General features: G+C 43.2%; 1 protein-coding gene across 1 annotated transcript in view; it reads left to right on the top strand.

Moving 5' to 3' along the window:
* The window catches only part of LOC126412913 (DNA-directed RNA polymerase I subunit RPA1), a 298,986-nt gene that overhangs the window by 248,950 nt on the left and 34,728 nt on the right, over nt 1–15,308 (top strand). The window contains exon 29 of the mRNA XM_050082804.1: nt 438–596. Within this exon, the coding sequence (XP_049938761.1) occupies nt 438–596 (159 nt within the window). The remainder of the gene's footprint in view (nt 1–437; nt 597–15,308) is intronic.

Raw genomic sequence — 15,308 nt, 5'->3', positions numbered from 1 at the left:
TTATTTTGTTTCCTTGGACTTCGTTTGTTTTGTATTTTGAGTTTTGAAAATTTAAAATTGTGCTTACCCTTTTTGTATTCATTGTCTTACCTTTTATACAAATTGATATTAAATGTACATTTGAACATGGTACAATGACATTTACATTTCTGATGATTAATTGTAATGGTATAATTTGTGGTATTTGTGAAGTTTTGTATTGGTCTGGTCGGTTGTAAGAGTATGGTTATCATGAAAGGTGAAGGCCATTCATCTTAAAACTTTTTCGAATGTATTACGTGATATTTAGCTTTGATAATATTATTAACTTAGCCATGTTAATGGGGGTAAAGCTCCATGTCTGTGGATTGAATTAGGCTCTTTGCTATATTTCTTCAAATAATTGACACTAGTAGTTACCTCTGTAGTGATTTTGTCTCTTGTCTGATAATTTTCAGATTCCATTAAGTATCAAGAGAGTTAATTTATCAAACATTTTGAAAACAGAGGCCCCAAAGGCTGTTGTGTGGGAAGTTCCAAATATCAAACGGGCATTTACATTTGTTGCTCCAGACACACAGAGGCTGATACTAAAGACAGATGGAATGAATATAGAAGTAAGCCACCATACTTTATTAATTTGGATTAATGTTGTCATTATATATGCATTCAGAATAAAAGTTTTATTTTAGCTGTTTATTTAAAAGATAATTTAGTTTCTGTAAATATGTTTTAACTAGCAAACCCGGTAATGCTTCGCAGTTGCTAAATATGTATGAGCACTAGATATACCGTATTTACTCGAATCTAAGCCACACTCGAATCTAAGCCGCCCCAGAAAAATGAGACTCAAAATCAAGGAAAAATAAATTTCCTGAATCTAAGCCGCACCTGAAATTTGAGACTCGAAATTCAAGGGGAGAGAAAAGTTTTAGGCCGCGTCTCCAAATCAAAACAAAGTTGGTCCATTGTAATATGAGACACAATTTAGGTCGAATGAATGCCGATACAGCTACAGTAGTTTGGTTTGAGTCGTAACCTTAGCAGTTAAGCTTTAGCAGGTAGCCATTGCTATGCGTCAGGTGCTCCGTCCGTATTTATACGGGTACCCTTCCTTTTTCACGTGCTTCGTCTGGTTTGAATTGATTGCTTATTTTTTTTTTTTTTTTATCTGATAAGCGCCGTTTTCTTTGTTATAGGTGTTTACGTCACTCTAAGCTGAAAATGCATTACTGTACTGTGTCATGCATTGTTTGTCGCATTCAGATAGTGCGTGTTTACGGCCTGTCGCCGCTCACGGCATGGCTTGCTTTTGTGCGCACTAACGCCACTTACAATTTAAAAAAAAAGAGAGGAATCGTCTCATTAGCGAAACAATGGCAAGAGATTGCTATTTGTTGTTACTTACACTGCTGCTTTATTTGATAATGATCAACAAGAACCAAATAATCCATGCAATTTACATTGTCTCTGGATGAATAAACTACTACTACTACTACTGCGCATGATAGAAGATGTTCTGAACGAGAGTTAGCGAAAATTTTTCTCCGTTTGAAAATCTTTGCAGGCGCCTCTTTAGTACATTACATTCTGCACAGAAATTAGAGTCATCTTAGATTTAAAAATCTAGTCAATTGCTGTGCTTCATTTCTGACTGTATCACTATTAGGCATAAGAATAATATGAATATAAACATGACATGATATGTACATTCTTCCGCGTTTGCTGTTGTCTCACTCTAGTTTTGTAGATTATTTGGCAGACAGGATTTAAATGAGATAGCAACAAACACGAAACAATACATGGCTAAATGTTTATATTCGTATTATTCTTATGGTGAAGAGAATCCTGCATGTGATTCACAATTCATAGAAGTTCCTATTAGTAACCATCTCTTCTCACAGGTAGGAAAAAATTCAGAACGTAGAGTTGGCCATATTGACAAACATCCCAAACAGTCTTGCCAATCGGATTTTCATAATACATTGAAATGCTGCTACATTCGAAGATGAACAATACGGAATTTGTATTTACTTCGTTGGATAATGTATGAAAATGCAATGGTCGAAACCCGGGGCGGAGAAAAAAAAGCTCGCCTTCCACCTTTTTTTGTAATTTATTTCCTGACGCAGAGGATTTGGTGCCAGTATTTATCTTTGTGCCTAAAAAGCATGCCTGTGTAGCGCTACACATATTCGACGGCAGAAGTAAGTTGTGGCGGCACGCACCAACGTTTTTCAGAACTTCCGCTTTCTTTGCACTCGATTCTAAGCCGCAGGCGGTTTTTTGGATTACAAAAACCGGAAAAAAAGTGCGGCTTGGGTTCGAGTAAATACGGTATGTCATAATCTTGTTCTCCCCTCCCCCTCTCCCCCCATCTCCTTGCCCATCTCCACATTTTCCCTCCTCTTTGGTCCCTCCCTTCTTTCCTTCCCCCTCGTCGTCCTCCTCCTCGCCCCTCTCTCGTTCTCCATCTCTTCTTCCTCCTCCTCCTCTGTCTCCTTCTTCCCCCACTCTATGTCCATTTCTTCCACCACCCCATGCCCATCTCCTCTTCCCTATCTCTATCACTTTGAGCCTTGTTATTGTGAGAAAAACCTCGATTGTGAAATGAGTGAATAAATCAGTAGGGATCATTGGTATACTGGGTATGAGAGACTTGTTCTGGTGCTGGTTCTGTCAGAATAGTAGCTTCAATTACAGTATTTCTCATAGTTTTAATTCTACAAGTAGGAAGTATTATAAAGTTTCAGATGATTCAGATTCTGTAGTAGTATTGCAAGCATTCATAAGCCGATAAGCCAAAAACACAACATTCCCATTTCCTGTTAAAATCATCTGTGAGGAAAAAAGCAAAACGGCACATAGTTGTGAATACATTTTTGTTTAAAATCTTGTACTCAGAGAAAGTATATCAATGAAAATAATTAATTTTGGAAATTTTAATATACTTGGCCATCTACTCACCTGGTCATGGCAAGAGCAAACACGTACAAAAGTTAAGGATGCGTGCAAGTTTTAGGAGCCAGTGGTCTCTTCTTCTGACTGAAGGGTCGAAGTGAAAGGACGGAAATGAAGGAAAAGAACTGGCAAGGTTTAGGAAATGGGGAGGGTTATGAAAAAGTTGCCCAAAACCCTGGGTCAGAGGAGACTTATCAGATTAATGAATTGTTGGGGACTGCACCGGACAACATTTAAAAACCCGAGAGCTAGGTGCAATATGGGATAATAAGCAAGACAGATTACTGACCAAACATTCTGCAACAGTTAATAAAAATGGAAAGCTAAGTATATTATACTGACACCAATTTACTGGCATTACAACATGTCCTTGGTTCTCACAACCTTACTGCCAGAAAAAGGAGCCACTGGCTCTGAAAGCTTACACATTTCCTTAACTTTTATATGTATTTGCTCTTGCTGCTCTTGATGAATAGATTTATTATCTATCCAAATATTTTATACCAGGAGAAAGAATATGTGCAGGAGAAGCAATTCATATAATGTTTTAAATGCTATGCTATAGTAGCTAAAACTGACTGCGAGAAAGAAAACTAAACGGCACATTTTCACAGCACAGCATTTCCTTTCATGTAGTTGTTTTTAACAGAAAATCAGTATAACATTTCAAAAAAGTGTAGCCTATGTCCATCCAAACATTTATTAGTGTGTCATGTAAAATTTTTAAAAAAGTTGGTCACAACTTTTCGAGATTTTTGCTAACTATGTTTCCACTTCATGTAGTATATATATTTATAGACCATATAGATTTAAAAAAAAATATGTAGCCTATATCTGTCTGAATGTTTATTAGAGTATCATGTAAAAATTAGAAGTAAATTTGCTAACAACTTTCTGAGATGTTTGGTAACAGTGTTGAACATTGACTTGTCTTTACACTGATGACCTGAAACGTTATGACCACTTACTTAATAGCTTGTTTGTCCATCTTTGGAACAAAATACAGCACTGATTTTGTGTATCAGGGATAACCCCCGATAGCAAACCGAATGGCTTCTATACGATTTATATCAGGTGAATTTGGTTGCCAAGATATTATTCTGAGTTCACAATGGTGCTCCTCAAACCACTGTAGCACAGTTCTGGCTCCGAGACACGGGCAATTATACTGCTGAAAGATGACATTGCCATCAGGAAGACATCAAGTATGAAGGAATTCAGGTGGTTTGTAGCTGTCAGCGTGTCTTCAGTTACTACCACAGGTCCCATGCAAGTGTGTGAGACTGTCTCCCATAACCTAATAGTGCTCCCACCAGCCCAAGTCTGTGACGCACCGCATGTTTCGAGCCGCTGTTCACCCCGATGCTTGCATTTGTAGAGACGACCATCGATCTAGTGTAGCAAAAATGTGATTCACTCAAAGAGCTGACACGTTTCCATTCATCATTGGTCAAATCCTGATGGTCCTGTGCCCAGTGCAATCATAACTGATGATGTTGTTGGGTCAACATGTGAACATGTAGGGGCAGTCTGCTGCATATCTTCATGTTCTGCAATGTACAATATACAATGTGCTTTGAAACACTGATGCATGAAACAGTATTGTGGTCTTTTGGCAGAGATGCCACAGATCACCATGTATCCTTCTTTACAGAGCAGACAGGCCTCTGAACCCCCTGTTCTGTGAAGAGTCATGGATGTCATACCATTTAGTGCCTAGTGGTAGTTTCACTGTCCTTCTACCTACTTTGTCAAAGTCACTTATCTCAGTGGATTTCACTATGGTGAGCCCCCATCCGTGTCTGCTCCCCTTACATACTTTTGTTACCCCACATGCCAACAACCTATCAGACAGCATCCAACGTTACCCTGTCATGTGCCCACAAACCCATCAGGTGGCATCCAACATTGTGGTGGGCAGTGGTCATAATGTTTTGGCTTATCAGTGTATATAGTAGATAATACAATGTTGTCATCATCAGTAAAAGATTTAGAAGCATCCTTCAGAAAAATTTTACCTTAATAGTAGTAGACACAAACATTGTGTGCTACATTCTTGTGTTAAGAGATTCTATTATCTGTCCAATCAGAAGAAAAGAATGGATGAAAATAATCGAAGATTAATTAGGGAAGTTTTCCAGCTGACTATATCCTTCTTTGGTCTTTCCTAGTTACTATCCAGGTCTCACTTCGGTATGTGAGTAGCTGAAATAAAATTTTTAAGGAAAGTAAAAGGGCATACTCCAAGAGGTCAAATGAAGAATTCTGAAATAAGGAGAGTATTAAATACATTGTTCATGAATGATAGGATAGAAAAAGAGAAAGTATATTGAAAAATGGGGACAGAAAGAATAGTAAGTCATGTAACAGACTATATATCTGCAGAAAAGAGAAATATAGGAAGGCCAAGCTGAAGGTGGCTTTTGTGAAGAAGGAGAAGGAGAAGGAGAAGGAGAAGAAGAACCTTTCTAGCACCCGGAGAGAAGCATCAGGAAGAGATGAGGAAGATCAACAGTCAGATGCACACAGACACCAAAATGATGGCAGTTGTTAGACTTGGCTTCTAGATGCATAGTACAGTTAATAAGAAAGTGTACCAGCATACATTTGGTAGAAATAAGGTGAATCATGATTTTATGAGTATTAGCTTTTCCCAGAAAGCGCAGTTGTCTTTGAAATTATTGAATTAATGTAATTTCAGAAATATCTGGAATTATCTGAGAACTGTGTCAAAATTCCTAAAATACATTCTAAGATAAAAAAAAGGGGGGGGGGGGGCAGTGCATCACAAAGGCATTACCTGAATAGGATGGAAATCAGTAGGTGGGATGTACATTTACAGACAAATAAATGATTACAATTTGAGAAAAATTAGATGATTTGTTCAAGAGAGAAAGCTTCACTAATTGAGTAAGTCAGTAATGCACTGGTGCACTTTGGTCCTTTTGTAAGCAGTTACTCAGCATGCCATCTATTGACAGAGTTGTTGGATGCCCTATTAAGGGATACAGTGCCATATTCTGCCCAAATGGCATGTTACATCATCAACATTCTGACGTGGTTCGAGGACCCTGCCTGTAACATGCCAAATGTTCTCATTTACAGAGAGACATGGCGACATTGCTAGTCAAGATAGGATTTGCAAGCACAAAGAAAAGCGGTAGAAACTCTAGCCATATGCGGATGGGCTTTATCTTGCTGAAATGTAAGCCCAGGATGGCTTACTTGGAAGGACAACAAAATGGAAGCTAGAATATTGTTGCTAAAAGTGCTACAGAAGACAACCAAAGCAGTCCTGATATGAAAAGAAACGACATCCCAGACCGCCACTCCCAGTTGTTGGTCTGTTTGGTGGACGACAGAAAGGTTGGTATCTAACCACTGTCCAGGACATCTGCAGATACATTTTTGACCTGTTGGCATGTAATCTTCAATGATAAGTCCCACTTGGAACTGAGCAAAGATAACAAGTGAAGATTTGTATGGAGATGCTGTGGACAGTGGTGGGATACAAACTTGACTATCGCCTGCCATACAGCTTGACAACCAGGGATGATGGTCAGGACCCATTTCATTTCACAATAGGACCTCTTTGGTTGTCATCTATGGCACCCTTACAGCACAGCAATACATTGACAGTATTCTATGCCCTGTTTTGTTGCCCTTAATGGAGAGGTAATGCATGCCTTCGCAAGGTGTGAGTTTCTACTGCTTGTCTCTGTGCCAGAACGTTGACAGATTTTTCCCCAATTGAGACTTTTTGGAGCATTATGGGCAGAGCCTTCCAACCAGCATGAGATTTTGATGATCTAAAACACAAATTGGACAGATGTGGCAAAATATCCCTCAGCAGGGCATCCATCAACTCTGTCATCAGTGCCTGGCTGGATAATGGCTTGCACAAGGGCCAGAGGTAGACCACATTATTGATTTGCTCAATTTGTGAAGCTCTTTCTCTGGAATAAAACATCCAATTTATCTGAAATCATAGATGATGGAGTTGCTTCCCATGAGAGGAATACATTGCTCAAGAGGGGCCCAGTTCTACTGTAAGGCCTGCAAACCATGTCAGATACAAAAGAGGGCAGTGCAGTGTATTTTTTCAAAGATGCCCCCTTACCTAATTGCTTACACAATGCCAAAAATTTAATCAAGGAAAAATTAAATACCAGTGGCTGTAATTTGATGGGAGAACTATACTTGGAATTAACAATCTCCTAAAGGCCTGTTCTGTATCTGTACCAAGTCATTAGCAAATTCAAAAAATGATAGTGCTACAGTTGTTGAGGCAATAATAACCTATGTATACGCTGTTACAGGAATCGTCTCCATTACAATCAGAGCTGGTATAAGAATATGCACACGCAGTTCATGAAGACTGTATGGAGGAAATGTACAACTTCCACAAAACATTGTACACAAGCAAACTAGGTGGAAATGTAATGTATTTGGTTTATACTGCTTTAACCCCTGTGGTGGAATCATAATCTGGGCCCCCCTGCAGGTCCGGAGGTTAGAATAGGCCCAAGGTATTCCTGCCTGTCGTAAGGGGCGACTAAAAGGAGTCTCTCACTTTTTGGCCCTATGAGTTCAGGTCCCATTCTATGGTTTGACCTGCCCATTCCAAATTCTACAGAAGTATGGACCATATGGGGAAGGATGCCTTACATGGTGCACGAGTTATCCATAGTGCCCTTAGTTTTGAACTCCTGAATCTCTTGTCATGGCTTTGCATCTCCACCTGTGATACAGCTATTTGGGAGAGGACACTTTCCGGGGTATGTCATCTTCTTCTGTTGTCTCCTGTCCTCTTTCGCCCCCGTGACAATATTGGATTTCTCTGCACCCAATATCCAGCTCGATAGCCAGTCCTTTGTGATGGGGCCGTCATGTACCCATTTGGTGGTAGCCCCTCTGACAACACAGGGATCACACTGCTGATACCTCACATATGCCAAGTAGTAGATGCCTGTCTTCCTGGGGCATCAGGACACCTGGCAACAGCCATCATGCCAGTTGGCCTTTGCTGTGGCTGGGTGGCGCCCGTGGGGAGAGCCCCTGATCGGAGTGGGTGGCATCAGGGCAGATAACCCGCAATGAAGCGGACCACGTCATCTCGTGGTGGCGAACGTATGGCACCGGCAGTCTCTAAGAAGGGCAAGAGCGAATACCATGCTGACAGGTATGACTCTAAATCATTTCCCTCCCTCACTGCACCATTTGAGGAATGTAGGGCTGCAGAACGGAGAGTGCCATATTTGCTTCGGTTTTTAGTCTGTAGCAGAACTGATGGTGACTCTTTTCTACCTACGAAGCCTCAGTTTTTTGTTGAACACCTTGAAGATAAGTTTGGAGAACAGAACACTGTCCAAGATGTGAAACAGCCCAGTCTTGATTCAGACAGCATCCCCAGCCCAATCCCGAGCGTTAGTTACCTGTGACAAGATGGGTAATATTCCTGTTTCCATCATTCCCCGTAAATGTCTCAACATGGTCCATGGGATCATTTTCCATCATGATCTCCTCATGCAGTCTGACGTCGAGCTCTGTGCCAATTTGGAATGGTGGGGTGTTCATTTCATCCGGCGCATTTACAGGGGACTCAAAGACAACAGGGTTGCTACCGGTGCCTTCATCTTGGCCTTTGAGTGTGATTCATTTCCGGAAAAGGTTAAGGTGATGGTTTACCGCTGTGGCATTAAACCACACATCCCTCCCCGTATGCAGTGCTTTAAGTGCTGGAAGTTCAGGCACATCTTCCCGCTGCACTTCCAGCGCCACATGTCGAGACTGCGGATGTCCGCTGCACCCAGATACTCCATGCGCGCCACCTCCCTGTGTTTGCTGTGTAGAGCACCACCCCCCTGCTTGCCAGACTGCCCAGTACTCCAAAAGGAGCAGAAAGTAATGGAGTACAAGACCCTGGACCAGTTGGCTTACACAAAGGCTAAACAAAAATTTGAAAGATTATACCCAATTTGGTTGACATCGACATATGCTGCAGCTACGTCACCATCGCCGTCCCAAGTGCCAGTGGTTCCTCACTCTGTGCCACGAGCAGTGGGTCCTCTGGGCCACCGGAATACACCCGCCCCCTTGGTGGTAGGGGGCAAATCTTCCTCCGTTGCTCCAAAAGCACCTACTTCAGGACCAAGGCCCCCCCAAACGCAGGGGACATCGGCCCCCCCCCCCCTCACCCCCTACCCCTGCCAGAGAAGCAACAGCTTCCTCCAGCTCCTCTCGTGTGGAAGGAGTCCCTTGGGGCCCTCTCTCCCAAGGTCTCCATTAATGCCACGGCGGTCCCTCGCCAGTGGCTCAAGGAGCCAAAATCTGCTGGATGAACAGCTTCACGGTCTTCCTCTGTACCTGAAACTGCTTCAGAGGAATCTTCCCAGCAAGCCTCCAAAGATAAGCGAGAGAGCAAGCAAACTAAGAAGTAGTCTGCTAACAAACAGGAGCCTCTGGTGGTCCCAACACCACCACTCTGTATCAGTTCTGCATCTGAGGATGCGGTGGAGATCTTAGCATTCCTTGCAGACTGAGACTTCACTGATGCCTCATCCGCCATAGAAATGGCTACAAATACTCAATCAGTGGCAACAGGTGACCCTGAGGCATAACTTGCCTCCTTACACACATCATGCCTTCCCAGCATCACGATAATGTCATCCTCCAGTGGAATTGTGGCGGTTTTTTCCACCATCTGGCTGAGCTACAGCAACTCTTAAGCTTTACACCTGCTTTCTGCATTGCCCTTCAGGAACCCTGGCTCCTGGAAATGCGGACCCGTGCCCTCAACAGCTATAGGGGATATTACAAGAACCATAGTGATGATAATAGTGTGTCAAGTGGAGTTTGTGTCGATGTCCTGAACTCAGTATGCAGTGAACCTGTGCCCCTCAAACCCCTCTTGGAGCTGTGGCTGTCAGGATAAGGATGACGCGGGAAATAACTGTCTGCAATGTATATCTTCCTCCAGATGGTGCAGTAGTCCTGAGTGCATTGGCTGCACTCATTGATAAACTCCCTAAACTTTTACTACTTTTGGGAGATTTTAACACTCGTAACCCCTTTTGGGGTGGCACCATGCTTACTGGCCAAGGCAGAGATGTCGAAAATGTACTATCACAACTCGATCTCTGCCTCTTAAGTACAGATGCCCCCACAGATTTCAGTGTGGCACATGGCACGTATTCGGCCATTGATCTCTCAGTTTGCAGTCCTGGCCTTCTCCCATCTATCCACTGGAGAGCACATGATGACCTGTGTGGTAGCAACCACTTCCCCATCTTCCTGTCACTGCCCTGGCCTCAGGCCCACGAATGCCTGCCCAGATGGGCTTTAAGCAAGGCAGACTGGGAAGCCTTCACCTCTGCTGTCACTGATGAATCTCCCTCACATGGTAACATCGATGTAGTGGTTGAGCTGGTAACTACAACGATCGTCTCTGCGGCAGAAAATGTGATCCCTCATTCTTTAGGGTGCCCCCAGTGAATGACAGTCCATTGGTGATTGCCGGAAGTCAGTGAGGCAATTAAGGAGCATCAGCAAGCTCTACAGTGGCACCCTTCCCTGGAGCACCTAATAGCCTTTAAACGGCTCCATGCCCATGTTCGCCAGTTTATCAGACGACGGAAACGGGAGTGTTGGGAGAGATAAGTCTCGATCATTGGGTGCCATACGTCACCTTCCTAAGTCTGGGCAAAGATCAAATGAGTTTTTGGGTACCAGACCCCCAACAGGTGTTCCCAGTGTTAACATTAATGGCGTGTTATATACTGACGCAAACACGATTGTCGAGCACTTTGCTGAACACTATGCTCTTGTTTCTGCCTCGGAGAATTACCCCCCCCCCAGCCTTTCACACTCTCAAACACCACAGTGAACCCTATAACACCCCATTTACAGAGTGTGAGCTCCTGAGTGCCATTGCACATTGCCCCGACACAGCTTCTGGGCCAGATCGGATCCACAGTCAGGTGATTAAACATCTCTCGTCTGACTACAAGTGACATCTTCTCGTGATCTTCAACTGGATTTGGTGTGATGGCATCTTTCCATCACACTGGCGGGAGAACACCATCATGCCAGTGCCCAAACCCGGCAAAAACCCACTTGATGTGGATAGCTATCGGCACATCAGCCTCACCAACGTTCTTTGTAAGCTTCTGGAACGTATGGTTTATCGGCGGTTGGGTTGGTTCCTGGAGTCACGTGGCCTACTGGCTCCATGCCAGAGCGGTTTCCACCTGGGTCGCTCTACCACTGATAATCTTGTGTCCCTCAAGTTTGCCATTTGAACAGCCTTTTTCAGTTGCCAACACCTTGCTGCAGTCTCCTTTTTACTGACAAAAAGTGTATGACACCTCCTGGTGACATCATATCCTAGCCACATTATACGAGTGGGGTCTCAGAGGCCTGCTCCCAATTTTTATCCAGAATTTCCTGTCGCTTCATATTTCCCATGTCCAAGTTGGTGGCTCCCGTAGTTCCCCCCATAGCCAGGAGAATGGGGTCTTGCAGGGCTCTGTATTGAGTGTATCTCTATTTTTAGTGGCCATTAGTGGTCTAACTGCAGCTGTAGGGCTGTCCCTCGCACCCTCTCTGTATACAGACGACTTCTGCATTTCGTACTGCTCCAATAGTACTGGTGTTGCTGAGCAGCAGCTCCAGGGAGCCATCCACAAGGCGCAGTCCTGGGCTCACACCCACGGCTTCCAGTTTTCGGCTGTAAAGTCGTGTTCTATGCACTTCTGTCAGTGTCGTACCATTCATCCGGAACCAGAACTTTACCTTACTGATGATCCCCTCACTGTAGTGGAAACATATCGATTTTTAGGACTGGTTTTCGACGCCCAATTGATTTGGCTTCCTCACCTTTGTCAGCTTAAGCCGAAGTGCTGGCAGCATCTCAGTGCCCTCCGCTGCCTGAGCAACACCAACTGGGGTGCAGATCGCTCTAAACTGCCTCAGCTCTACAGAGCCCTTGTTCAATCCCTTTGAGTATGGGAGTCTGGTTTATGGTTTGGTGGCACCCTCAGCATTGCGTTTGCTCGACCCAGTGCACCACTGTGGTGGTCAACTAGCGATGGGACCTTTTAGGACGAGTCCGGTACAAGTGTTCTGGTGGAGGATGGAGTCCCTCCATTGCAGGTCTGGCGTGCACAGCTGCTCACCAGTTACATTGTACATGTTCGTAGTTCTCCTGCATATCCGAATCACCGTCTCCTTTTCCCACCCACGGTGGTTCATCTCCCACATTGGCGGCCCAGGTCAGGTCTTACAATTACAGTTCGCATCTGATTCCTTCTATCTGAACTGTTTTATTCTCACCCTTGTGACACTGTTTTAGTTGGAACAAGGGATCAGTGACCTAGCGGTTCGGTCGCTTTGCCCTCGTTTAAACCAACCAACCAACCATAATCTGGGCTTAGGAGGACTTTACTTACTCAGTTACTTGTCCGAACATACCACTACGACTTTCTGTGTAAACTTCAACTGTGTAGGTCTCTTGACATGATATCCTAGAGCTTATTCATTTAATGGTTGTGCAATAGATGGTGCATTCCTTTCACTCTAAAATTGGACAGTCTACCTCACAGAATTTGTTTCATTGCCAAATAACATAAGCAGGAAATAATTCAGTACATCCATTGGCCAGTTTTATCTCCCAGCTCAGTGTGCAGTAGATAAAGAACTCAACTTACCTTCAGAAGCAAGTGGGTTCAAATCCTTGTCTGGCCACCTACTTTTGGTTTTCCACATTTTTCTAAATAAATCCCAGCAAATAAAAAGACCATGGTCAATTTCATCCCCAACCATCATCACATCTGAGCTTGTACTGGGTTTCCAATATCATCATTGATGACAGGATGTCAAACCTTAAGCAAACATACAATAAAATCCCATAGAACATGTCAGATGATGTAAGGTAGTGTGTTACTGCTCAGCCTCCTCTTCAGACCTTCGTGGCCGTGCCACAGAAAACTGCTTTGCGAAAAGAATGATACTCATTGAGAGGTCATAAATGCCATAATGCACAGCTGTATGCCACTGGTGTTACTAGTACTTACTAAATTGAAACTTTAATTTTAAGAAAATTTCTAGCATATTGTGAATAATTTAGGACTAAAGGAGACCGCTCGCCATATAGCAGAGGCATTAAGTCACTGGCACTCCACTCAGTGAAGGTGAAGTGCGATGTGGATTGGGAGGGGAAAGACAGGATAGATGGAGGGGAAACTGTCTGGTGAGGAAGGTGTAGAGATAGTGGGTTAGTGGAGATAAGGAAAGAAGAGTTATGGGAGCAAAGGATGTGTTGCAAGGATGACTCCCATCTGCGTAGCTCAAGACAGCTGGTGATGGAGGGAAGGGTCCAGATGTCACAAGTTGTGAAGCAGCCATTGAATCAGAGCATGTGCTCAGTTGCCGGTTGTGCCATTGGATTGTCAACTTTGTTCTCGGCCACAGTTGGGTAATAGCCATTTATTCTGCTGGACAGTTGGTTGAGGACATAAAAAGCTGTGTAGTGATTACAGCAGAGTTGTTACATGTCGTGATTGCTTTCACAGATGGCCCTACCTTTGATGGGATAGGATAAGCCTATGACATTTCTGGAGTTGAAAGTGCTGGGTGGGTGGTTTGGTCAGGTTTTGCACCTGGGTCTTCTAGAGGAATATGATCCTTTTGGCAAGGAGTTGGGAATAGGAGTTGCATGTAGAGGGACCAGGAGGTGGATTAGGTTGGGTGTGCAACAGAATATCGCTTTAAGAGGAGTAGGAAGGATGAATTTGCACCCATGACCCAGAGTTATTACTAGTAGTGATGACCATTGCATTCTGACTTAAGAAGTCGCCCTTGTTCTGCCAATGGCCTTGTCAAAGGTGGTGGAGGAGTGCCCCTGAAAGGTGGAAGAATCGATAATGATCAACAGCATGAGGATGCAGAAGGCAATGGAAACCATTGCATTAAAGATACATAATGTGTATCCACAGGACATGTGATCTGTAATGAATAAGTGTCATGATGATTTCTCCATTGGCAAAAGATTCTGGACTAGTCCCCCATTCAGATCACTGGGAAGGACTACCAAGGGGGGGGGGGGGGGTGACTAAAAGAAAAAAAGATTTAGTAACCAAAAAAAGGGTAATGTTGTATGAGTTGGGGTGTGGAATAGCAGAAATTTGAACGTGGTAGGGAAGCTAGGAAATGCTAAGGCTCAGTCTAGATAAAGAGGGGGTCATTGAAGAGAAATGGAAAGAAGACAAGAACTTCTAGTCAGAAGAGTAAGGGGTAATATCAACAGCAACAGAAAATGGTATAATGAGAGTAAGATTCATTATGAATGGATGAATGGGAAGGTAGGGCAGAGAGTGAGTTACAGTGAATAGTTCAGTGATAGGGTTGTTCTCACCAGAATCGGCAGCAAACCAATGCTGACAACAATTGTTCAAATAACATGTTGATGTTGCAAGCAGAGGATGGGTAATTCAGTATGTAAAGGAAGATGGAGAATTGGAATGTGATTTTTGGGAAGGGAGTAGAAGAAAAGGTTAGGAGAGAATATGGGCTTGGTAGTTGGAACAAGAGAGGAGAAAGACTAATTGAGTTCAGCAGTAAATATCAGTTAGTAACAGTGAATACTCTTTTTCAAGACTCACAAGAGGACGAGGTATACTTGCAAAAGGCTAGGAGGTATGGGAATAATTCATTTACATTACATCATGGTGAAGCAGAGATTCCAAAATCAGATTTTGGATTATAAGGTTTATCCAGGAGCACATTTTAGTAATGATGAAGAGTAGGATGAAGTCAGAAAGAATCAGCGCCAAGAAAGTGTGATACACAAGTACTAACGAATGCAGAGACACATTTAAAGTTTTCTGAGGCTGTAGGTACTGTGATAAGGAATGGCTCTGTAGGCGGTTCAGCTTTAGAGGAATGGGCATATCTGAAAAGGGCAATCACAGAAGCTGGAAAGAAAACCATAGGTACATTGAAGGTAACTGTGAAGAAACCATGGATAACAGAAGAAATACTTCAGTCGATTGACAAAAGAAGAAAGTTTGAAAATGTCTGAAAATGTTCAGGGAAATTCAGGAGTACAGAAATACATGTCATTTAGGAATGAAAATAAATAGGAAGTACAGGGGGGCCAAGGCAAAATGGCTGCATGAAAAATTTGAAGAAATCGAAAGAGAAATGATTGTTGGAAGAATGGACTCAGCAAATAGAAAAGTGAAAATGGCCTTTAGTGAAATGAAAAGCAAGAGCAGTAACATTAAGAGTGCAATGAGAATTCCAGTGTTAAATGCAGAGGAGAGAGTGGATACATGCAAAGAGTATATTGAAGGCCTCTACGAGGTGGA

This window comes from Schistocerca serialis, chromosome 1, assembly GCF_023864345.2.
Source record: "Schistocerca serialis cubense isolate TAMUIC-IGC-003099 chromosome 1, iqSchSeri2.2, whole genome shotgun sequence".
Lineage (NCBI taxonomy): Eukaryota > Metazoa > Arthropoda > Insecta > Orthoptera > Acrididae > Schistocerca > Schistocerca serialis.
The sequence above is the reverse complement of the archived record's forward strand: the minus strand, read 5'-3'. Positions and strand labels throughout refer to the sequence as shown.